General features: G+C 35.5%; 1 protein-coding gene across 3 annotated transcripts in view; it reads right to left on the reverse strand.

Annotated features, from left to right (window-relative positions):
* CEP57 (centrosomal protein 57) overlaps positions 1-27,313 on the reverse strand; it is a 42,579-nt gene that overhangs the window by 2,112 nt on the left and 13,154 nt on the right. For 2 of the 3 annotated variants that reach the window (XM_061202677.1, XM_061202678.1), the window contains 8 exons: positions 15,505-15,684; positions 15,024-15,145; positions 11,502-11,618; positions 10,310-10,387; positions 7,440-7,547; positions 6,815-6,892; positions 1,792-2,030; positions 798-942 (listed from right to left, as the gene is read on the reverse strand). In XM_061202677.1, the coding sequence (XP_061058660.1) occupies positions 798-942; positions 1,792-2,030; positions 6,815-6,892; positions 7,440-7,547; positions 10,310-10,387; positions 11,502-11,618; positions 15,024-15,145; positions 15,505-15,684 (1,067 nt within the window). The remainder of the gene's footprint in view (positions 1-797; positions 943-1,791; positions 2,031-6,814; positions 6,893-7,439; positions 7,548-10,309; positions 10,388-11,501; positions 11,619-15,023; positions 15,146-15,504; positions 15,685-27,313) is intronic. The other variant, XM_061202679.1, reaches the window with a different exon arrangement.

Genomic DNA, 27,313 nt, shown 5'->3' on the forward strand with positions numbered 1-27,313 from the left:
GCCAATTAATAAATGTCTGCCAACCTGTTCCGCTACCAGTCTTCTCCGTTTCGGTCAGCCGTACCACCGTCCTCTCCCTCCACATGATATCCAGCAGCAAGCAGCCCTGATAATTCTATTTCCAAGACTCACCTCAAATCTGTCTACTTCTCCCCAACTGCAGTCACCGGTGACCTCTGATCAAGATAAGCTTAAATGGCGTAGCTGGTCTCTCAGCCTCTCTCCTGCCTCTATCCCCCTCCCGGCAGTCACAGTCATCTCTTAAATACACCAATCATTACATTTCTCTCTGGATGGAGACCCTGGAGTGTGACTTCCCATTGCACTTAGGAGATACTAAATACATGGTTGTTTTATTAATATAATTAGTAACATAAATGTAACTAAAGATCTTTTTCACATATTTACATCTGATTTATTCCTTTAGAAATTAAGAATTTCTAGGTGTTTTTAAAAAGACTTGGGTAAACTTAGAACCATTTAAACTCATCACAGAGGTAAAGCTTGTTCATATAAGAATATTAAATATATTCAGTACTTGGAAGATGTATTTTAGATTATAAAATCTACTCTAAGAGACTTCAAGACAGTGTCTTCTTAGCCTGCTTAACACCAATTCTTAATGACTAATGCAATGAATTAATAAGTGTCTACAGTGAAAAATACTTCCTGTAGCTTTCTATCTATGATACACTTACAAGGGCATCAATTAACATATTTGAAGAAAAGGGGTTGTTTTGTTCTGTTTTACTCTTGTTTTTTAATCATTAGAAACGAGTTAAGGAAAACAGAGTTACCTGGGCTTGATATTTTCGAACTTTAGTTATTTGATTGGCCTTTGCCTCCATCCTGCCCACTAACGCCTCCAGTTCGCACTCTAGGTTGTCTTTCAGTTCAGTGGTTGGTGATTCTTGGATAAGTTTCGCAAGCTGCTGGTGATCACTGTATAAAAAACAGAAGGAGAGCTTGGTTAAGTTTCCTATGTTAGCTGGTTAAGTCCACTACATCTCACTCACCATGGGACCACTGCTCTGCGCATTAAAAAACGACTCAATTTTGGGACTTCCCTGGAGGTCCAGTGGTTAAGACTTCGCCTTCCAGTGCAGGGGGTGCAGGTTCGATCCCTGGTCGGGGAGCTAAGATCCCACATGCCTTGTGGCCAAAAAACCAAAACATAAAAAAACAGAAGCAATTCTGTAACAAATTCAATAAAGACTTTAAAAATGGTCCACATAAAAAACAAACAAAAACAAACACCTAAAAAAAAAAACACTCAATTTTTTTTTTTTTTCAATTTTTTAAAATAGAGCAAAATTTTCCATATTATTAGTGATAGTGTAAAAGTTTAAAAAAGGTACTGGATGCAAATGCAAGAAGAGTTCTTAATTTCAAAGCGCTAATTATATATATCTCTACCTCCCCCACAAGAGCATTACATATGTAGAAAAGGAAAGTCTAGAGAAGGATCTTGTTCTTCAAACACTCACTTCCTAACTTATCCGTTACGTTTAGCCAAAGTCAATGTAGATCAAGCTCCCAAACAAGGAAATAAAACTTAAATGTAAACCTTGGTCTCCAAAACATTTAACAGTTATAGAAAAAGGAGAGATTTCACCCAGAACAGTTGTATTGGTTAAAGTCCTAGTAACTTGTTCAGTGGTTGGTGCAAGGACTGTGTTCAACAAATATTTCTTAAAATATTGAAATATGAAAGACAGAATAAAGTCACGAAGAAGTTAAATGAGGTTTTAGAACTAAATATAACTAAAAAACCAAAAAACTGAAACTCACAAGCTCATCTGCCCAAATTCATCTTGTAAAGTCTCTAAGACTTCTGCCAGCTCTTCATTAATGCTGCTAGAGGGGGAAGGCGCTGCTGACTTCTTGCTTTTCCCACTTCGTGAAGACACTTGCTTTGCCAAAGGAACACTGCTGACTACTCGATCATTACACAAGACTTTACTGTGTTGCTTCATTAGATGTAAGACATGCTGAACATTGGCTACCACAGCATGGCTGGGGCTGGTGGACTGAAGAAAAATGAAGACAAGTAATTGAAGCCACATCCTCTAGAAAGATGTTTTCTCTTTCCCCCCCTAAGCCTGGGTAAAAAGACCCTCTCCACCTCCGCAGAAAAGCCTGTGATACAAACCTCCTGGTGTACAGTGCATCTCCAGTCTCCCCTTACTCTCCACCCTAGTGTATCCACTCGGCTTACACACCCATCTCTATTAGCTATGGACGAACATCCCAACTGTCCCCTGCTCCCAGTCTCTTCAGTCTCTAACTCCATAGTTCTATCAGTTAACCTCCGAAAATATTATTCTCATCACGTTCTTCTATTTGACACCCTTTAATGTTAAGCTCGCTGACTCTAATGTCCAAACTCCTCAGCACAGAAATCAAGGCCCTATAACACTAAGCTGCAACTTCTACACCTTGGCCTCATGTCCCACTATCTCCTACCTGCTCTCCACTATTTGAACTGTATTCGCACATGCCATTTCTTTTGTGTGCCAATTTTTATACCATTTTAAAAAACCCAGTTCAAATACATGATTTGTAAAGACTTTCTTAAAACATCCAGGTAATTAATTGGTCCATTCTCAGATCACCTATGGCATTTATCTCGATCACAGGATTTATCACAATATATTGTAATTGTGTTTGCATGTCTTTTTCACTATTAAGTAGTGTAAGCACTTCCAGGTGGGAGGGACTATTACCGTATTCATTTCTCTGTTCTCTAGTAGGAAGCATTAAGTTCATGTTTGTCACATAAACAACAGGAAAAACCTGGTAGCCCTCTCAAAATTTTTGTTTTTGTTTTGAACACTAAACAAGTCTCAATGTGCAATTTCAATTTATAAACAGATGGTTGGGCCAACTTGGCTCCATAAGCAAGTTTAAAGTGCATATTCCTAGGTAGCATGCCAACTCAATCAGTGTGTGGTCAAGGCTTAGAAATGTACATTTAAAAGTCTGCCAGTTGATTCTAATCAGCCAGGTTTGCAAACCACTCAGCTAAGCTAAACAGATGCTCTTTTTATCCTAGTTTTTGTTGTTAGGTAGCAAATTGAATTTAGTAATACATATACAAAGATGTATATACCACATCCAAGTGGGGTTTATTCCAGGAATGCAAGGCTAGTTCAATGTTTGAAAATGAATCTATGTAATCCAGCATATCAACAAGGTAAAGAAGAAAAATCACATAACCATATCATTTGATGAAGAAAAGCATTTGAAAAAATCCAGTACCCATTAAGGGTATAAACTTTCGGCAAAGCAGGAACAGACAGAAATTTCAAGTTGACAAAGAGCACAGACAAAGAACCTACAGCTAATATCATACTTATTGGTGAAAGACTGAATGCTTTCCCCTGAAGATCAGCAAAAAGGCAAGGATATCCACTCTCATCACTCTTACTTACAACATGATACAGGAAATCCTAGCCAGTGCAGTAAGGCAAGAAAGGAAATAAAAGGCACACAAATTAAAAAGGAAGAAATAAACTATCCTTATTTACAAATGACATGATTCTTCACATAGAAAAGCTTACATAAATCCAAAAAGTAATTCCTAGGACTAATAAGTGAATTCAGCAAGGTCACAGAATATAAGATTAACATAAAAACCCAAATATACTAACAATGATCATGTAGAAGCTGAAATTAAAACAATACAATTTACAATTGCTCAAAAAAAATTTGTATATAAATCTGATAAAACAGGAATGGGACTAATATGATGAAAATCCTGATGAAAGAAATCAAAGATCTAAATAAGTAAGAGATGTACCATTCTCATGGGCTGAAAGACTCAACAAGGATGTCAATCCTCCCAAATTAATACAGTTCCTATCAAAATTCCAGCAAGACCTTTTCTTTGGTAGAGAAGTTGAATCTTGAAGTTCTTTTTCCTGTTATTTTTCTGCCTCCATTTATTAAGGAAATTTTATGTCTTGAATCTAGTAATTAAAAAAATTGGAGGGCTTCCCTGGTGGCGCAGTGGTTGAGAATCTGCCTGCCAATGCAGGGGACACGGGTTCGAGCCCTGGTCTGGGAAGATCCCACATGCTGCGGAGCGGCTAGGCCCGTGAGCCACAACTACTGAGCCTGCGCGTCTGGAGCCTGTGCTCCGCAACAAGAGAGGCCGTGACAGTGAGAGGCCCGCGCACCGCGATGAAGAGTGGCCCCCGCTCGCCGGAACTGGAGAGGGCCCTCGCACAGAAACGAAGATCCAACACAGCCATAAATAAAAAAAAAAAAAAAAAAAAAAAAAATTGGAACGTGTAGTTTGTCTTTTAAATTTAATTTTTTCTAGTAATTCACCTTTATTTCACTTTACAAATGTACTGGTTTATGACAATGTATAAATAAAAATAAAAACTGGTCCTCCACAACATATAGTTTGGGAAACGCTCAGATGACAGCACATTCTTAGCTGTTTGAATATTTCACAAAAAGTACAAATTACAACTTCAAAAGAAGACCTCAGGTTGAAAAGCCCTATCTTTGAACCTGTCCTGTTCAAGTATTAATGACTTCAGTGAGAATTACCAAAGATAGGCAAATTAAATTTGGGGATAACACATACAAAACGGAAGACTGAACTAGATTCTAATCTAATGTGGGATAGGGTGAATCAATTCCTATAGTGCTTCATTTGATTAAAAATTCTGTATAAAACAATCAACTCCACAAGTATAGGACCTAGAGAGGCTGATGCTAAGACTAAGTAGAAGACCTATTACTTCAGATGACTCTAGAATTAATGAGTGAAAGGGATGCTGCAGCTTCCCCGTAACATTAATGTGATGCTAGGCTGAGTGAACAGACTATCCAGAACATGACAAAGACTCTCTATCCTGTGCTAGTCACACCACATTTAGAGGACTATATTCGATTTAGGAAGGGAGTGATGAGGTGGTTAAGAAACTCATAAAGCATATCTTATGATGAATAGCTGAAGAAAAATAATTATTTATAACCTAGAATAAGGAGATGAGAATAAAGATACAGCTATCTGGGACTTCCCTGGTGGGCCAGTGGTAAAGAATCCGCCTTCCAATGCAGGGGACGCAGGTTCTATCCTTGGTCTGGGAACAAAGATCCCACATGCTGTGGGGCAACTAAGACTGCGTGCCACAACTACTGAACCTGGCCGCCTCAAGTAGAGAGCCCACGGGCCGCAAACTACAGAGCCCACATGCTCTGGAGCCTGTGTGCTGCAACTAGAGAAGAGAAAACTGGCACACCACAGCTAGAGAGAAGCCCACACACTGCAATGGAGAGCCTTTGCGCCGCAACAAAAGATCCTGCACGCCTCAACAAAGATCCCACATGCTGCAACTAAGACACAACACAGCCAAAAAATAGCTAATTAAAACAAAAACAAAAAAACCCCTTAGTCTATTATCAATATAAGGTTAAAAAAAAGATACAGCTATCTTCTAAAGTTTTAAAATTTTTCCTATAGTTAAGGGTTCATTTGGTCTATGTGGATCCCTGAGAGCAGAAAAAAATACCAATGAGTAGAATTTATAGTGACAGATTTCATCTCACTTAAGAACTTTCAAATAAAGCTGTCTAGAACTGTGAAGGGCTGTTTGAGGGTATAATGAGGTCTCATCAGTAGATGTATTTGGACAGAGTACATGACCATTATTCTGGATGTTTACATAATGAAACATTGGACAGGGAACTGTACTAAGTGGGTCCCAAATCTAAATGAACATTAGATTGAGACTCGGGAACAACTGACTATACTTTCTAGGTCCCACACCCAGAAACTTCTGATTTAGCAGAACTGTGGTGGGGCTTCGTAATCTGCTTTTTCAGATGCATAGTCAATGATTCTGATGCAGCTGGTCATCCTTTGAGAAACTGTTTCCAGCCCAACTCAAAGATTCTACGGCAAAGTAGAAGAACCTTGGTTAGGAACAAAGGTTCAAAGATGAACCTTTTGACCTTGGTAGGTCAAAAGATGGTCTGCAATCCAAAAAGAGGTTAAATTTAGAGTAAAGGACAGCCAACGACAAAACTTTTTAAAAGTGATTTGGCCGCACGCATCTATAAAGGGCAAGTGGAAAAGCTAGGAAATAGTTAATTCCCTAAGCTTTCACTGAGGATTTACTGTGGGGTTAAAATAAACAAATAAATACCTAAAATTAAAATTTACTCCTCAAGCTTCTCAAATTCACAATCTAGTTGGACACTCAAGGCATCTATACATGAAACAACCAGCAACACAAACATTAATGAAAAAGTGGTATAAACTAACACAATGTTAAGCACTTCTTGGAAATCACCCAGTACTTGCTGATATTTGATAAAATTATCATCTCCACATTTTTAAGCACTAAAGGAACTTAAGATTTAAGTCTATGTATGACTGCTTCTTGGAGAATGAATCCTATAATAAGCATGTGAGGACAAAGAGGATGTGACTTCTTTTCATTCAAATATCTATCTATATCTAAATACAAATCAACAGGGCTGATACTAAAAACCCAGTGCTACAAATATACTATTTCCTATCTGCAACCACACCTTCTGCAAACCACAGTCTCTGCTTTTGCTCATAACTTCCCTTCTGCATATACTCTACCTGCTTTAAAGTGTCCCCCCAGTCTCCTCCCTGCTCCCCCAGTCCCATAAAACTTTCCTTCATCTCATTCTCACATCACCATGATCCAATTGGTAAAAAAGCAGAAAAATATTTCCGCCGTTTATAGGTATACAGGCAGATGAGTGGATTTAATTCAAAGATCTAAGTTGTACAAAAAAAGCCAGAGTTCGACCAACTCACCTTTCCAGCTACAAATGGCATATCACCCAAGCATAATCTATAATGTGGTTGTGCAGCAAAATAGTTCCTAGAACCTTTCTGCATGGAAAAGAAAAAAGAAGAGCAATTTTACTCACATGATGATAAAAGCTGGCTATATAGGACTAACCTGAAACTTCAGCTTACTGCTGGGCTACTGCTTGTTTTATCTCTATTGGCATTATGGTCTGGAGCTCCTAATAATACTCGTCAACACATATCCTGGCCTAGGAAAGGCTAGGAAAGAAAAAATAGTTCCTGACAAAACATCAGTTACAGTCTCAGTAGAGAAACTGTGTGTGTGTGTGCGCGCGCACATGCATATGTATATACACAAACTTTTAAGTGCAAAAGATAATGCGATACTGAATAATAACTAACATCTGTGCGGTGCTATGTAGTTCTAACACTTTGATATATATTATCTCACTGTCAGGGTGAACATTTAGAAGTAGATATTACTTATCCCTATTTTCCCAATGAAGAAACTGAGAATGAAAGAGATTTACTCATCCAAGGTTGAAGTACCACATGGTTTGTAAGTGTTTTCACATAAACTATGCCAAGTAATAACCAGCATTTTGACTTAATGGTTCTTTTTTCATACCTTTTCTGGTGGTTTTGACTTCTTTTTTTTAATTCTTTTTGCATTGGGAACACACGAAGTTGCCTTATCTTCAAAGATAAGTCTATTTGTTTCTAGACCAGTCTGCAACTAGGAAAAATATGAGAGCCTAAAGTTAATACTGTAGAAATAAAAGCTATGATTCAAATTGGAGATCTGCCACGTAAAGGCCTGTAAAAAACCTACAGTAGTATCGTATAGTATAGAATGAAAAACCCATCATAGCTGTGTAGCTATATCTGGAATCAATCCGTCAACATTTATCCAATATTTTAAATCAATACCACTCTCTCAATTTACTTAAAGTGCTGTCCTATAATTTGTCCTTTCACTTAGCCTGGAAACTTTTAGCTCCTTATTTGAGGTTGGTCCTTAAATTATATCTAATGAGTTAAAGGCAGTATTTCTAACTCCAAACCAATGTTTCAACATTTTCTTCTTTTCACGCACGGCGTATACAACAGCGCTAGACACAAAGCAGCTGGAGAACAAAGTACAATTTCTTCCTCTTGTAAAAACTCATACACTTAACAATGTAAGAAAAAGGAACTGGAAATCTAGTCCAAAAGAACTGGAAGGTATATCAGAGAATGTTATCAAGCCCTTTTCTCTAGAAGGTTAGTAACTACATTAATTTAATATGGTAGAAATTCCACCGACAATTACTAAGGATTTCAAACAAGGACTGCTGTTTTCAACTTTCCTTAAAAAATATAATTACATACATATACACAGGTATGTGTGTGTGAGTGTGTGTCTGTGTTCGTGTGTATTTGTCTAGAATAGTGGTTTTCAAACCTGCCTATGTATCAAAATTGTCTGGAGTTTATGAGAAAATTCAGATTGTCAGGTGCGTCTCCAGACGTCATGATTTTAAACATTCCAGGCTGGGGAGATTTATATTTTAAAAGTATTTTAAAGTTCTTCAGGAAATTACGATGGAGCTCAAACACTCAGAACCAATGGATTAGTTAAAAGAAATCCTGAGATCATTACTAATGCTTCCCACAATGACTGCATTCTTTGGGGAAAGAATTTATTCAGTGACAAAGGAACACAGGGATTCCTACTCTCAGGAGTGTCTACATTCCCACACATCTAACGATGCTTTATACATAGTAAACTGAATGGATATAATTCCAGGAACACGAAATTACTACTCTGGAAGACCTATGAAGCCAATGAGTTTGAACAGTATACAAAACAAAAAAAAATGTGAACTATTTTAACTTCCTAAGTTCTTCCCAGTAGCTGTCATATATTTGTGTGGCAGAGTTTTAACATTTTTAAGTGCTTTCACTACATTTTCTCTCGTTCGATCTCTCCAACATTAAGAAGATGTAAAATAAAGACCAGTATCAGTGGTAAAATCCCAAGCTCTGAATGGTTACATATCTCGCCCAGGACTACACAAATTATGGTTAGACTTGGAACCACGTATCAACCCCGGCCCCTGCTCTACCACAACAGTGTTCACTATCAGAACTCAAAACCTTTACTGATATATTATCAGTAATAACTGATTTGGTCCCAACTTTTTGCCTGCTAAATACAAAACAAAACTACCACAAAATAATTTTTTAAATTCATAAAATAATGAACTTGTTAATTCTGTATTTCATGTATAATAGAACTCACCACCATAATGTATATAAAGCGTAACTTTAAAGTTTGCATGTTATGAGTGAGGAAACAGAGGCACAGTAAAGTGGCCTACCTACCCTAAAAAGTGGAATGGGGAGAGAAACCAAGTAATCTCAAAATTTGTTGGTGGTCAAAAATAAAGCCACATGACTATATAACTCAGAAAGCACAGAGGGGTAAAAAATACATACAAATTGATCAGAAGGTAAATATTTGAGAAAGAAAATATATCGGGTTTAATAGAAAGAGAATATGTTAAGTCAATGAATTCTGGAAAGCACTGGAAAAAATAGACAAGATAACAAAGATGAGATAATAGATGTTTATAGTCCTGTGAGCACGTTTATGAAGTGAGCCCAGGACACCGCTGGCATCTGGCCACAACCTGAACTGCAGAGCCTCCTCTCCTAATTGTTTTGGAATCAGGACCTGCTTCTTGTGTTAATATCAGAAAAGATACATGTAAATGTTATAAAACTTAAAGACTTTGGAAGGGGAGGGGCAATAAACGAGAGGTATGTGAATTAATAAGCTCACATGGGGAGAGTCTTCAGTTATAAACAGAAGTATTTTATTTAGCCTGTAAGATTTGTTGGATATAGAAATGTTGCTATATCTTCTAGAAATGCAGTTCTAGTTGGTATATATAAACTCAATGATTCTGTGAATTCACGCTACCTCACCTATTCTACCTGGTGGCCACTGCATGGGATAAAAATTCAAGGCTAGGAATGAGCAGAGCTCATTTTCCTTATATGGTGGCTTTTGTAAATCAGTATGGGTCACCACCTGTTGGGCAGCCCACTACCTCAGCTACTGTCCTGGTGTCTCGGGGCCACCAAAAAAGGGAAGCACTTACAAGTAGGATGCTGAATGAGGCTTTCAAACATTTCCAGTGACTAATGTGAAAAGTTTTAGATGACTACGTATTGTGTATACAGTCGCTGATATTTTTTAGTCTATTGAATTAAAAAAAAAAATAAAGCTGATCGAAAGCCCACAATTTAAAAAACCCTAAAGAACTGCTCAGCTTTTACTTTCTGCCTGTAAAAATATGTTTATAATTTTCCATATTAAGCTAAGTCTGCAAATTTATATATTGGACCATTCCAAATTATAAATAATCAAAGCAGCGCACATCTACATCTATTTATATATAAAGAGTAGCATGAAATGTGAGAAGCCTACCTGCTCACATTTCAACTTACCTGGGCTGCCTTAGCTTGCATACGTTTCCTTTCCTGTTCTTCTTGATGGAGTTTTGCTTCTAACTCTTGCATTTTTTTCTAGTGATAAAAATATTAAAAGTGGTAATAGTGAAAAGAGTTTCAGCTATTTGTAAAATTTTTATCCATGACTCTCCTTTGCAATTCCACAGAATTATGGGTAAAATTCACGGCCAAAGAACACAGCCTCTGTATGAAGCCATATAGGCTACATCAGCGGTCCCCAACCTTTTTGGCATCAGGGACCGGTTTCTCATGGAAGACAATTTTTCTGCGGATGAGGTGGGTGGGGGATGGTTCAGGCAGTAATGCGAGCGATGGGGAGCAGCAGATGAAGCTTTGCTCGCTCACCCACCACTCACCTGCTGTGTGGCCCGGTTCCTAATCAGTTGGGGACCCCTGGGCTACATGGAAGCTGAATGTGAAACTTTATAGTCTCAGTGGTATTAAATACTTCCCAAATGAATCAATTAAGACTAAAATTAGGACTTCCTTGGTGGCGCAGTGGTTGGGAATACGCCTGCCAAGGCAGGGGACATGGGCTTGATCCCTGGCCTGGGAAGATCCCACATGCTGCGGAGGAACTAGGCCCATGCGTCACAACTGCTGAGCCTGAGCTCTAGAGCCTGTGAGCCACAACTACTGAGCCCACATGCCACAACTACTGAAGCCCGTGTGCTGCAACTACTGAGTCTGTGTGCTGCAGCTACTGAAGCCCGCGTGCCTAGCGCACATGCTCTGCAACAAGAGAAGACACCGCAATGAGAAGCCCGCGCACCGCAAGGAAGAGTAGCCCCCGCTCACCACAACTAGAGAAAGCCCGCGCACAGCAACAAAGACCCACTGCCTCCAAAAATAAATAAAAATTTTAAAAAAACAAACAAAAAACTAAAATTAGTTCAGAGAACAAAAACGAAGTGATACAAGCCTTAAGGATACTCAAAAAAACTTCATCTTTCAACATTTTCAAAAAGAACTCCTTCCTTATGTACACTAAGATGGTAAAATGTGAACTTTCTCTCCAAATTTACATTTCTTCCTTTAGAGAAATTCCTATATGTTTCTTTGCTACAAGGCCACTTTTTTTCCTATAAAATATCCAGTATTATAAAATAACCAATTTTACATAAGAACCAATATTATGCATTGATGAGTAAAAAAGATTTTCACTGACTTCTGCAAGGGCCTGCATTGTGGTAAGCTTGTTATACTCCTGTTCAAGAAGATCCAATTTTTCAAGTTGGTTTTGAACATGCGTTTGATCATGTTGTCGTTCTCTTTCTAGGGAAACCTGGGAAACAATATTAAATACAGCATAATAATTTGACAAAAAACTGAAAAACTAACACTGAGAGTACTATGTTGTATGCTACTTGTCTGGCTTTTCTTTTTTTTTGATTATTCAAAGTTCCTATATTTTTAGTGTACTATTTTATACTTACATATATGCTATTATACTACAAGACTATAAAACACAATCACAGTAGTCTCTGATTTTTGTGGTCTCCACTTGTCTAGTACAGTGGCTATAAATACTTGTTGAACAAGTGAAAATAATACTTTTAGAAAGGTGTTCCTATGAATAGTTTTTCATTCATGATGCTTCTATCCTAAGTATCTGATCTACAGGTCTTAATCAAAAGCAAACTAAATTCCCTGAAAAAATTAAAAGGAATCTGAGATTCCTTCACCATATAAAACCTTGAAACGTAACTAGGCAAAAAAACCAATAACCTAAAATGAGACTAACCAGCTTTACTTGAGAAAAGGTAGGCTATGACCTAGACAATTGTAAAACTGACTTTTACAAATCAGTCCTTTGAAAAATCAAAAAAATACTAAGTTTCTTCAGACTCACAGACTTAGAAAACAAACTTATGGTCAACAAAGGGGAAAGGTGGGGGGGACGGATAAATTGGGAATTTGGGATTGACATGTACACACTTCTATATTTAAAATAGATCACCAACAAGGACCTACTGTATAGCATACGAAACTCTGCTGAATATTCTATAATAACCTAAATGGGAAAATAATTTGAAAAAGAATAGATACATGTATATGTATAACTGAATCACTCTGCTGTACACCTGAAACTAACACAACATTGTCAATCAACCACATTCCAGTATAAAATAAAAATTAAAAAGTACAAACTTCCAGTTACAAGTAAAATACGTACTAGGGATGTTGTCTGGCTTTTCATACAACTACTTAGGTACTACAGAGGAATTCCAGGAAAACAATATTAAGATGAAACCAGAGGAAAATTAACAAATACAAGTGAAATCTTGTTCTTACTATACACTATTATAACATTTGGTTCTCTATACTAAGACTTGTTAATACTCTCTGAATGAAGGTATTTACTAGACATATAGGCTACAAACAAATAGTTGTAATTAGTCTGGTTCTCTTACATAGTCAATCTCTTAATTAAGGCAATAATCAGGGTTTTGGTATGTATCATTTACACTTCCTCTGAATTCTATGCAAAACAGCCATCAATTTTTTTTTTTCAGGCTTAGGGTCAAGGATTTGAAAAGACTGCCACCTATCAGATTTAAGGACCGACAGCCACAGGATAAACCATTAAACTAGGATAAGAAGTGGAAGTATGCTACACTGAGGTCTACTGGTAAAAAGCAAAACATTAAGCGCGTGAACTTGTAAACAGTGTATCTTCATATACAAGCCTATAGCAATAGGTATCATACTAACAGGAATTTGAATATGGCAAAGTAATACAAACCAATAAATTTCTCAGGAATCTGTGTGAACTACTAATTTCCTCCTACCCACCTTAGTGGATAGTTACTGCCCTTGAAATAATACATTAAGTTAAATATTGGCGCAAATCACACTTCACTTCCAGTATTGGAACCACTCTTATAAAATGGGCGAATCAAACTTTACTGATGAAAACAGGGCTTAATTCAATGACATATCTATCTATCTATCTATCTATCTATATCTATCTATCTATCTAACAGCTATATCAATATTAGTCAAGACATCTCACTGTTGTCTTATAGATGCTTTCTAACCTGAGAACAGAAATATGCCAATGAAAAGAACTGCGTATTACTGTACATATAATGTTTTGCCATTTCCAATCATGTGGCAGATTTAACTCACCATCCCTTTCCCGACCCCATCCATCACCTAAAAGTGTCAGAGAAAACACAGAAATAATAATAATTGCATAGCAAGTTTGAAGAAAGGGAACTCTTCAGATGCAAAAAAGATAAATCAAAAGCAAGTAATACTGAAGCCAAATATTACATGAGGCAAGACTATAGCCTTGGTGTATAAGATACACAAGGAACGTGACATAAATCTCAGGCAACGTATCATCTGCCACGATGCAAGAGCCCAAAGCCAACAAACTATCATAAATGCAGACCAGAACCAGGGAAACCCATCAAGCCCCAGCAAAAGCAAATCCACAACCATTTCATAAGGCTGCCTACACAACTAAGAAGTATGGAATTCCCAAGATAAACAACTCCAAAGAATAAGAGTTCATCATAAAAAAATACATATACGTATACAGTTCTCATAAGAAAAAAAATGATTTTAAAAAGACTGGGAATTTTTATAGTGTTCGAAGAGATAAAATGATGGAATAAAAAGCAAAGTAATGGTACATTAAAATAACAACAAAAACAGGTGGACTGAAGAGGACCCAACTGGAAACAAAAAAATATGGTCACAAATAAACTCAATGGAATAGTAAAGAGACCTATAATACAAATGAAAATTGCTGAAACATCCTCTTAAATATTGCTGTGCAATCAAATAGTTCTTTGATATCTCCAGTTATGACTGAAAGCTGACTGAGGTGGAAAAGCATTTAATTTCTTTCACACTGCAGAGTACCCAGCAAAATATTAAGCATATAAACATTCAACTTTTGCATAATAAAGTTAAGATGCCCAGAAACTGTGGTATTCATGATGAATTCACATTCTATATTCATAATAGGAAAAGGAGGTATGTTGTAAAAAAATATATTCGAGACTGATGTTGCAGATGTCCTCTCGTAAATGCATAGGTTACTGAAATTAAAATACCTCTGGTGTGACAGAGCAAAATATTTTTGTTAAAATAACAACTGTAAAAAAGTTTTTCAAAGTATAAAGAACCTTGAAATGTGCTACCTGAGTTGAGTCTTTAAACAGAATTCAAGAGGCAGAGAGGTACATAATATGCTTATTTATACTTTTGATAATGTACAAAGAAGCTAACATGACTTGAAAAGAAAACACAATTAAATGTATAGTATTTTTCCAATTTAAGTAAAACTCTACCAAATACAGCAATAACAATGAAGACCAATCAAATCTTCAGACACCATAACTGATCCCAAGTAATTTCAGTCCTGTGCTGTTGTACTGTTCCAAAGCAGAAGCTGTCAAAGCTGTGTGTAGAGGATATGGCAGTGTGTGTGAGGGTCATCCAAAAAGGAAACTCCTCTTTTTAGCTTCGCTGAAAAAACAAACCACATTTTTCTCAAAGCTTCCACTAGCAGTTTTTCAAAATGAACTACTGGTACTATTACCTTTTAAGATGGACGGAGAATTGATTATTTGTAACAGCACCATTAGTCCTCACTGAGAAAAAAGGTCTTTATATCAACTTAATTTTCTCTATAACTAACTCTTCTTGAGAGTGACTCTATGAAGTAACATACCTGTTTCTCTAATACAGATGTCCTCTCCATTTCTGCATGCTTTATCATGTTACGCATGTATGCCAATTGTTTTTCTAAAAGATTACATTTATTTTCTGCAGCTAACAGCTGAGATGTCAGCTCTAAAAAGAATACATAAGAAAAGCAGAAATTAGCTCACTCGCAGAAGTTTTAGTTTTAACAAGCTGCTTAACATGAATCTACAGTATGTATAATAAACATTTTCCAGTAGCTCTAGAAGCCTTTTCAGATGACCTAAGTCATTCTCTTTCTGTATGTTAGTCTAATCTGCCTTGAATTCAGACAGTAAATATAATACAGGACATCAGCACTTGTTCCACAAAATGCTCCCAAATATAAATGTAATTTTGTAGTGCTCGAAGACACTAAGCACTAGAAAACACTAATGTGGAATTTCTTTTAGAGTGATTTTATAATACTTATTTTGATAGTGTTTCATTTCCTTTATAATTAAACAAACCTTGATTGTGCTTTGATTCCTCATTCTTTGAATTCTCCCTTTCTTGTATCTGTTCATCCAGTACTTTCTTATATTCAATTGTTTCTTTAGACAAGGTTTTCACACTTTCTTCTGCCTGAATCCTTTCAAGTTCTAAACGTCGAATTTTATCTTGAAGATTCTTCAGAGCAGAAAATATAGCTGCCAAATACAAACATGGATACTATAATACATATGGAAAAAGTTCACTGAAAAAGAATAAACTCATCTAAATAAAAAATAAAATTGATGGAGGATCACTCTTTGGGAATTATCATCACATGGTAATTGTTTAAAAAACTCCATTTAAAGACATCTTTTGAGTCTCTGAAATGTGCTAGGTACTCAAGTAAAAAGCATACTGCCATGGTAAAAACATTTCAAAGATTTTATAAAATGGTAATAATATGTAGCTAATCATACAAAATTCATAAACTGCCCCAAGGCACATTATTAACTATAAATCTTTTCTGTTTTACTAATAGGATCACATGCAGAATCCAATTATAGAGCTAAAAATAGTCAAGCACATAAAGGACTATTTCTTTTTGATCTCCAAAAAAAAACCTAAGCACTCTGCCCCTCAAAAAGCTTTTGATTATAAAAGTAATACATATTCACTGTAGAAAGCACAGGAAAATACAAGAAAGAAAAGAACTGATAATCCTAAGAGATAATGACTATCAATTTTGGTCATTTCTTTCAATCTTTTCCTATATGTATAACATAAATTGAGATCAAAATTGATCTAAGTTTTTTCACTTAGCATTATGGAACTGTGAGCATTCCCTCATGCAATCAGATAGACTTAAAAGATTATTTCCTTGTGACCAATTAGTAATTGAAAAACTAAGTTACTGGATCAAAGAATATTCATATTTTATTTATTTATTTATTTTTATTTTAAACATATTTATTTATTTGGCCACAGCCGGTCTTAGCTGTGGCACACGGGATCTTCGTTGCGGCATGCAGGATCTTTACCTGTGGCATGCTAGGCTCTTAGTTGCGGCATGTGGGATCTAGTTCCCTGACCAGGGATTGAACCCGGGCCCCCTGCATTGACAGAGCAGAGTCTTAACCATTGGCCCACCAGGGAAGTCCTAGAATATTCATATTTTAAAGACTCTTTAAAGAGCAAAGTACCTTCAAAAAGGGTTTTATCAATTTATGCTTTCATCAGAAGTGCATGTCTTTGCCAATATAGACCATCACTAATTACAATATCTCTACCATTCTGATTAAGAAACCCATGCTACTCTGGTTAGTTTATTTTGTATTTCTATTAAAAGTTTAAATATTTTGTTATATATTGTTGGCCGTCTTTTATGAATTTCTGTGCCCATTTTTCATTAGTCTCCCCGTTCCATTTTATTGTCTTTAATTCCAGTTTTGATACAAAGATGTTTTGATTTTTCATAGCTATATCTAACAATCTTTCCCATCAGGTTCTTTGTTAAGAAGTTCTTCTGTAACCTCAAGATTAGATAAACTTTGTATTTTCCTTTATTATAGTTTCATACACTTTTACATTTAATTCTTTAAGTCAAATAAAAGTCAATACAAACATTTTTGTATTGAAGGAAGAACTTTAAATGGCAACTTTATCATATACCAAGTTCACACATATATCTATATATACAGACATAATTATTACTTACACATACCCAAGACAGTTTCAGGACTTTCTTTTACTCTGGTTTCATTAATATTATGCCAGTATTTTCATTACTAAAACTTTATAATATAAACATCAATTCTGCCAGTCTCCCACAGTATATAAATCTTTAAAACATTTCAAAATTATTCTTACCAATTAAATATTCAGAATCATTTCACCTAATGATTTAAATAAAACTTCATGTAAACTATACAATAAGTAGGAAGAACTACCATTTTTTAAAAATCGACCTTTCTCACTCAAAACAAGGCACGCATTCCCATGTATTAACATAATTCATTAATTCACCAAGTTTTTCAGTGCCTAAGATGTGACAGGCCCCAAATAGGAGAATGATACATTTTATAATATAGCTAGCTTATTTTTGCTGGTATGCAATGAGACTACAATCTAATTAGAAAGAACACAGATATGAAACACGAATACACACACTCAGAAACCTGAAAAATCAACTGAGAAAACTATGAGAATAGGAAAAGAGCCCAGACATAAGACTAGTATTTAAAGGAACAATAATTCTTTGATACACCTGGAATAATCAGATAAAAAATGTAATAGAAAAAGAGAAAATTAATACATGCCATTTGAGTTTTTTGCCTGTTTTGAACCAGAGTATTTATTAAACTTTGTAATAGCAAACATTTCTTGCATTCCTTCATTAAACTGTACCTAACAGTAAATGATTTTGCCAGTATTTTATTTTTGCAATTACAGTTATTATTGCAATTGGCTGGAACACTCTATTGTTGTTTGATACATCAGTCACTATGATATTGCAGGGATATGCTGGATTAATGAAAAGACCCAAAAAGTATATGCTTTCCTTCACTGCATTCTGAAATGGCTAATATAGCATGGAGATTGTTTATATAAACATTTCTCAAAACTTATTCACTAAAACTACTCAGGGCTAGAACCTTACCGAGACTTTGACAGTTTTAAACATTTTTTTCTAGTCAACCCCCTCCCCCTCATTTCTATGTTTAAAAATATTTTATTAAGACACTCAAATTTATTAAGAGAACTGAACTTAATAGTCCTACAGTCATCTATCATATTCTCCTTATTTCTAACTCTGTGAATAACTGATTTATGTTATTTCCTTAAAATCTTAGCATTTCTTTAGAATCTTTCTCAGAAGTTCCTTGGAATCTTCAGCATTTTTATTTCAAAACAAAACAAAAGCCAAACATTAATTCTTTCTCCCACTTGTCTTAGCTCTACTGGTTCTTTAACAAACTTGAATTAATGCTTAGTTTTTTTTTTCCAGTTTCACTGACAAATACTTGACATACATCAATGTATAAGTTTAAGATGTCCAGCATGATGGGTTGATTTATATGTATTGTGAAATTAACACCATAGGTTTAGTTAACTTCTATATCTCATATACATACAATGAAAATAAAAAGAAATTTCTCCTTGTGATGAGAACTCTTAGGATCTACTGTCTTGACAACTTTCCTATATATCATACAGCAGTGTTAACTACAATTATTTTCATTCTTCTCTTGCTTGATAATGAAAGTATTTAAGATTATATGAATTTCCTTCCAAGTACTGCAAATCCGTAAGTTTAAGTATGTAATGTTTAACAGTTTTCTTTTGCAAAAAATCTGAATAAATGCACATTAAGCAGGATTTAGGAAAAAACAGAAATGAAAAGGAAAAACAAGATACCCACAATCCTATCATCTCAGTATAATAATTATAAACATTTTGTTGAAATCCTTTTGGATTTTCCTATGCTCTTGTAAGTTAGTGAAATTATCCCTTTGCTAGTTGATATACACTTATTCAAATATGAGTATTTCTCCATGTCAATCTATAGATACATTTCTAGAATTCCATCCTTATACATACTTGTCTAGGAACTTTCTGTTCCACTAATGTCTAGTTCTGAACCGGCTCAAACCACACTTCCTATTTTTATAGCTCTATAATCTGTTATTAGTTGACATGGTGAGGCCATCCTTTATATGAGTGAAGCCTTCTATTAAAAGAAAAAATGCAGCTCTCACACATCATTCTTTAAGTGATATTCACAATATTAAGAGTTTCCACTGAGGAACACTGCACAGCTCCATTTATTCACGTACTCTCCTCAGAGCACACAGAACAGGCCTAGCCTGATTTACCTCAGGTGACTTTTCTACCATGGCCTCTTTCCCAGGCCAGGTGGCTGAGCGATTCCAGTTCCTTTTCTCCAATTAGATTTGCAAAGGAAGCATTATTCCAGAAGCCACTTCACCTGGGCCTAAAGCTTCTGTCTCCAGTTGCTACCTAGATTTAAAATCCCAACTTCTCCCCTACTGTACCCCAATACCTAAGGCTTATATCTAATACCAAGACTCCTAATAGTGTCCCTGAGGCTTTTGGCCTTAAATTCATTTTATTTCTGGCACCTAGGTATTTCCCTTTCTTAATTTAAAGCTGGGTTTTATTTGTTATTTATTATCATATGAAACTGCTGATATTTGTCTATGACAATTATTCTGACAGTAATATTGCCATCATCCTTTTTATTTGTTATGTTCCTAACATGTCTTTGACAGCTTTTTACTTTTAATCTGTGTCATTTTGTTTGGCTTAAAAAGCATATACTGACTCTTGAGTTTTTCTTTTTTTTCTTTTTTGTTTTTAACATAATCAATGTCATCACATCTGATAAATGTCACCCTATTTTTTTCATTGTATTTTATGATTTCTAATTTTGTTTCCTTGATTTTTCTTTATTATTATATTTTACTGTATGAAGTATAGCATACATCTTGGGAACTGTTTGTCTGGCTTATACATGTCTTTTCCTGGTAATTTCCTCTTACCTCAACATGGCTATAAATACAACTGATGTGTTCCTTTAGTACCCTCTCACAAATATGGCCACAGCTGACTGACCCACAGGGATACCCAACTGAAGCCCAGACAATGGCTTTCTTCTTGGGATTTTTGGACTCTGGCCCCAAAAGCTGAAGCCAGAATTAGTTCAACTTAAAACTCAAGCTTTTAGTAGCCATGTTTCCTGATATGTGGAAAAGCTGTTCTGTGGCTAGAGAGAATGAAGCTAGCTAGAAGAAGAATTTAAAAAACAGATGGGGAGAAAGTGTTGGTCATGTTTGAGTCCCTGGTTTCTAATGTTCTTGAAGTCCACCCGTATATCTGCCTTTCTGTTCTTGGTTGTTCAATCCTCCCTTGCATGTTTGTAAACCAAAAGGATTCTTTGCCAAAGCTAGTTCAGACTGGGAATGTCTATCACTTACAGCTAAGTTTTCATTAACTGCTCTTTGTTTTCTAAGTTTTTATTAAATAAATCCAGTACCATAAAGATGCAAAATGACTTTATTCTACCAATGGCTAATATATATTTAAAAATACATAAACACGTAAGTACATATGCACACACATCCCTGAATACATTTTCTATGTCAAAAACGAGATTTTGTATGAAAGGAAGTTCATGTACATTATATCTTCACTTTAAGAGTTATATTTGGCATAGTTTCTCAGTTTTATATTTAGTTTTCATACAAACATGCCTGCTTTATTGAGTTAAAAAACATTCTAGGTGATGAAATGATGGATCTTAAGTCTTTTGTTTTTCCTTAGAAAAGTATGTGAGTGAGCTCTTGCTTTTTTCTCCCTTCTACTGCCCTCACATCTATGAGGTCATGCACCACTGCATTTATGTTCAAATAACCACATTACCTAGAAATTCCCTTGAGTGAAAAATATTCTATGTAGAAATGAACAATAAGAGATTTTTAACTTCATATATTGGGAAGGTATACAGTGGGAAATATATTTCTAGAACAAGAAGCAAATTCAAACACTGAAAGATGGAAAAAAGTGATATACTAAAATATAATAATACTGTACATGTTTGTTTTATTTTCACAAACAGACCTTCCACAGCAAACACTAGATTTAAAATTTTTATCCTCCTTACCCACAGTATACCTGAATATACATTTCAAAATTAAATACATTTTGGTTAGTTGAGTAGAAGAGTGCAAACTGCCTCTGGAAAACTTAGCGTCAAAGATAGATACTGAGTTTTCCTTAAACTTTAATCATCTCTGAAATGTGAACTCCGTAGAGTGAAGAGACAACCTATTATTCATAATTCAAACGCCAATGCTACATACTATGTGTGGCACATAGTTGGTATGTAGATGTTTCAATAAACATATCTAGGAAAGTCTCCATGATTATTAATTTAAAATATCAATTAGAAGACATGGCAGCAATCTCTAACTCTTTACCTAACAAAATTAAACCTCATCTTAGTAATTTATAATTCATTCTTTCCCTAAGACAATCAGTGATTCCCCACCTTCACTGCATTTTCTGTACTTGGTGAGCTTTAAAAAATCCTAATGTCCAGAACATACCCCATACAAACAAAAACAAAAAAACCAAAAACCCCCAAACAAGCAAAAACCACCACAGAATATTTGGAATGAAAGGCATGAGTCCAAGAAGATCCTCAGATGATTCTAATGTGCAAAGTTTGAAAACTTTCTAGTAACATCTAGAGCACGAAAAGAATGAAAGACTTTCTCTTCTTCTCAATCCAGCTTGTCATTCATTCAGAATTTGGGGTACATTAAGCCTAGCAGACCTCAGTATCATCTCATTAACAACAAAGGGGGGTCTATCTGTTATCTGGAATATTTCTATCACTAATTTATCAGCACAAGTTTGCTGCAGTTTAAGAGGGGGGGACGTGGGGGGACCCAAATCACTAGTACACATCTTCAATTTCCCTAGTATTTTTCTGTCTTGGTAGTTCTCTACCCTTCTGACTATTCCCACTAATTTTAGCTCACTATTTAAACAGTGCTATTTTCCAAAACCCTTTCCCCCTCTACTTTCTTTCCAGAGAAACCCCTCCACACACATATAGCTTCATTTACTACCGTATCCCTGTTCATGCCTGAGTTCATTAGTGCAGAGTTCTTTTTTACACTTCACTTTTATCTTCATTTGCTTACTATTTCATCTCCACCTAACTCATAGGCATCTCAAATTTGATATAGCCAAAATTATATTATCTTTCCTTGAAATGTTCTAGCTTTCCTGTAATTTGTCCTAATCACACTACCATTCTCCACAATAGAAATCTTGGACTTCTTCACTGCCCACCAAAATATGCATAAATCTCTCCTTAATCAGTCTCCTGTTCTCTATCCCAACTGGCATTGCTTCAGTTTAGACTAATTTCTGACCTAAATTTCAGTTCAACATTTATAGAGCACATATGATGTGTAAGGCACTCTGCAAGATGAAGAGAACATAAAAATAATTAAGATAGTCCTTGCTTTCAAGGAGCTATTGTCTAGTTTCTGGAAAGAGAAGCTACTATCTACTCTTCCCACACCTGGTGAAAAATATTTACATAAACAAAACATGACTCTGTATGTACTCAGAGTCTTTACTATGTTGGTTCTCAAAGCATGGGGCATGGCCCCATGGGGAGGTGGGGCTCATCACCAGTGTCTGTGAGATCAACAATATTTTCATTACACTACTAAGATTTTATTTACTCTTTTCACTGTGTTGACATTTGCAAAGATGATGCAAGAGCAATGTTGGGTAGAACTGCTAATTTTAGCACAAATCAAAGCACTGGCACTAAACAATAATTTTGGCATTGTATTCGTCACAGCCACACACTCCCAGTAAGAAAAAACAAAGCCGCTTGTTTGTTGTCCTCGATGAAGCAGTAAAAATCATTAAATCTCAAGCCTTGAGTACACATCTACTTAATCCTGTGTGACAAAATGGGAAGGACACATCTGTAAAGTACGTAACAAAGGACAATGGTCTTGATGCACAAATGTTTGACCTGTGAACTGAACAAAAACCATTTCCTTCAAAGGAACACCCTTTTTATTTGAAAGAACTTTTGTTAGACTACAACTATTCAGACTTAAGGTATTTAGTCATTTTCCTAATGAGCTTGTCCTGAATTTCTCAAATGACCTGGGCCTTCAAAGAGCTGACAGTAATTGCTGCCAATGATAAAATTCAAGTGAAAGTTAAAATTCTAAAAAAAAAAGCTATCTGTTCTGTGAGCTTTATAGTTTCCCAATATAAAGATTTTCTTCTATTGAGATCGAGTGATATTAACAAATGTAATCTTTTTGATATTGTATAAGGAAATGTCAAATTTTACAAGTGTGTATAAGTCAATACAATTAACAAGTCATGCATGGGTAAAAGAGCCATTCAAAGTTCAAAACAAACCAATGAATTTCAGTGGATTAGCACTCAAAAAAAAAAAAAAAGGTTTACAGGCTTGAACCTTGACTAACTTCTGGGAATTGGCTTTGGGAATGTTCTCTATGTTACTAACTGATAAGGTTGCTTTGTATGACTAGGGCACTGAATCCTGCTGCAGAAGTCTGCCTAGATTGTGTAAACAATATGTTTTATGGTGAATATCTTGACTGGCTGAGCAGGCACAAAGTGTCTGTGTGACCAACTCCAAATAAAAGCCCTTGTCTCTGAGCCTAGTTATGCAGTTTATTGCTGGAGGAAGAAGTGTGTTTTATGTGATCACAACAAAAAACTTTGGAAGCCTGAATCTGGATTTCTCCAGATTCCACTGTAATAAACCACAGGTGTAATTACAACTGCTTCTGAATCTTAAGTCCTTCTAGTTAATATGCAACCACGTAGGTGGTCCTGAGGTCCCAGAGTATGAAAAACTCAGTAATGTTTCCATAATCCACACTGCAGCTAAATTTTAAGAAACTGTATTTGCCAAGTTGTGATGTAGTGTCAAAGAAGAATAGCCACAAACTGTTGGAAAGGCTATTAAAATTTACTCGTTTTCCAACTGCATATCTGTGTAAGGCCAGATTTTCTTTCCCACATACTTCAATCAGAACAATTCATCATCACAAGTGGAATGCAAAAGTAGATATGAGAGTTAAGCTGTCTTCTATTAAGCCAGAAATAAGAGATTTACACAGTGTAAAATAAAACAATGCTACTCTTTATAGTATGTTTTTTAAATCTGGAAAAATATTCTTCATTGAAATACTTATGTACACATGTAATGGGTTTCCTGGACCAAAAAAAATTGAGAACCAATGCTTTAGAAGAATAGATGGGCAGTAAATTGTTACCAATACCTAACACAATAGCTATAACTTGACTATAACACTGGTCCCAATAACACTGAGTGTTCCAACACAAATTTGTAATAGATACGCCAAGATGTTTTTTCTCTCAGCTCTTAGGGGGATCAAGAGTAGCTTGGGACAGTAAAAGACCCCAGATTAGTTGCCACCAACCCCACCAGTTTATCTCAGTGTGCTGTATATATATTACCATTTTATTGTCCATATGTACTATGGTATGTGAAAGGTTGGAAAGCACTGGCCTAGTAGAACTACCTTGTAGCTACTTACCTTGCTTCAAACATCCAAGCCATTCTTCACATTACTATCATTTGAAATGTACTGAACAAGTGACATGAGCTATGGGTTATACTGAAAATCTTTGGAATGATGTTACCATTTTTTTAAAGGACTCCCTAAAAACATTAGTACATTTTTTGATGTCAGTAATAATTTCAAAGTTCTTGTTCATTTCTTTTCTCACTAAAGTTCAAAATTAATATGAGAATTACAAGGAGCACAGTTTATTTCCTTCCATGGCATTAGTCAAATTATATTTTCAAAGTGATTTTCCGATAGTGAAGTGAAATGGTAATTTATCAATGAAAATGTTAAACCATAACTAAATTAAAAAATAACAAGTTTTTCCCCCTAAAGTATTACTGAGAAAGAAACATTTACTAAGTATAAAAGAAAAAGTTTATCATAGCAAGTATCTATTCAAAATAAGCCTTCATTCATTCAGTAAATATTTGAGGGTTCACTGAACAAATCAGGGAAAAAGTGGGAAGAGAAAATGGTTTTGATACTGCATATGTTAAAGTAATCATCTTTGAGATGTTTCTTCATCAGTTAATTTTGAATATACCTACCTTATACAGTTTTCCTGAGAGGATGAAATGAAATATATTTGCTATGTCTGAAATGTTACTGCATTTCATTCCTTTCATTTTTTTTTTAAAGTTGTGTTTAATCAGTACTGTGGCAATTATATTTACTAATGATTTTCTAGATAAAAGAAGTGTTATATTTTAGCCACATATGGGTTAAACAGCTGTTTGTAAATTAGTTTAGGAACCCTTTTGTTTCAATTGGGAAATGCATTGCAAATATCTTAAAAATCAATCTCAGAATAACACTGGTTTGTAAACTGTGTACTGGCTGTATAATAAAATACTAGGTAGGTAACAATATCTAAGTATAGTTACCAATGTAAATCCTAGCCTCTAATGGGGCATTAAATGTGTTTGCTGAAATAAATTTAACCCGAGGCCTTTAAGAATTTATTTTAAGTGTCTTTTAAGAATTTCAATAGGTGATAATTTACTAACTAGAAACATCTTATTCATAAGATACTGTATCTCAAAGATGTTGATAAAGAAAATACTAATTAATTTAATGGTTAATAAAACAATTGATAAAGTGCTACTCATCAGAATACAGCAGCTAAAGACTGGCAATTTAGAAAAATAACAAAAGTTGTGTAACTTTCAAACAACATAGGTTAAAAAAGCAAAACACAAATAACTGAAGCCCACAGTGGAGCAAAAATCAGTTAAATTTTAGTAATAATTTCTTTTAAAAAAATAAGCACACACAAAAACATGCAAGAGTTCTAGCAGGAACATAAGGTCTAAGAATTAGATACTAATCCTATCATGATATTTCATCTAGTTTTGATCTTTACGTTGATCTTTACATCAATCTAAAGAAACTTTTTTTTAAAGTTCAGAGAAAAGCAAATTACTAAAGAATCCATGAATAAGAAAAATTAAATGGGGCAGATTTATTCACAGAGCAAAGGTTAGCAAGTGTTTAACCTAGTGTGTTAGCAATAAAGCTAAATTCTGCCTGTGAGCAATTAGTGGTTTTCAGGAAAATGAGAGAGAAAGGGCAGAAAAAAGGAGAGGAAGTAGAAAGTAAACGAGAAAAAATAATGGGGAAGACAGTAAATAAGCTTCTTTTATTCCTTCAGAACATGGTGTTATGAACTGTGTAGCAATGCCCCAAGATAATCATTATGATCCATTATACTTTTACAGTGTTTCTGGTATCAATCCAATGATACCTACTTTCACTATAGGATGGATAGACACAGAAACCACCACCCCTCGCCCCAGACAAAAAAGTAAAGGCTATGAGGTATGACCAAAGGACCAAGAGAGTTCAGAAGAGACATCTGAAGACAGCAGAGAGGTATGTGTTGAGGAAGCTGGTAGAGAAGAAGACTTCTATGAAGAAATAATATACAATCCAGGCTTTAGAGAAAAGAGTATAATTTTCACCATGGCTGGTGTGGTAGGCAAAACAGACACTCAAAGATGCCTATGTCCTAATCCTAGAATCCCTGAATACCTGTTATACGGTTAAAAAGGACTTTGGGAGATGTAATTAAAGCTAGGGACCTTACAGATAGGGAAATTATATCTGATTATGTGACTGGGCTCAATCTAACTAAAATACATGAGCCCTTAAAAGCTGACAATTTTCTCTGGCTGTAATTAGAAAGAAGCAGTGGGAGAAGTCAGAGAAATCTGAAGCATGAGAGAGACATGACCCACCACTCCTGTAGGGGACCATAAGAAAAGCATGAGAATGCAGACAGATTCTAGGAGCAAAGACTGGTGCTGACTGAAGGTCGGCAAGACGATGGAACCTCAGTTCTACACCCACAAGGAACTGAATCTGGCCAAGAATCTGAATGAGCTAGCAAGAGGTTCTTCCCTAGACTCTCCAGCAGGGAACACAGTCCAGTCAACACTGTGATTTCAGCAGCCTAAAGAGAGTACCCTGCTAGTCCTACAGAAACTGTCAGGTCATACATTTTGGTTATTTAAGACTGCTAAGTTTGTAGTAATTTGTTAAGGCAGCAAGAAAACTAATACAGATGGCAAGTTTCAGGAACAATTATATTCCAAAGCAGCCAAAGCAAAGGATGTGTGGGTAAGGAAGAATGGAAGAGTGGCTAGGGATGAAGCTG

The sequence above is a fragment of the Eubalaena glacialis genome, chromosome 10 (genome assembly GCF_028564815.1).
Source record: "Eubalaena glacialis isolate mEubGla1 chromosome 10, mEubGla1.1.hap2.+ XY, whole genome shotgun sequence".
NCBI lineage: Eukaryota > Metazoa > Chordata > Mammalia > Artiodactyla > Balaenidae > Eubalaena > Eubalaena glacialis.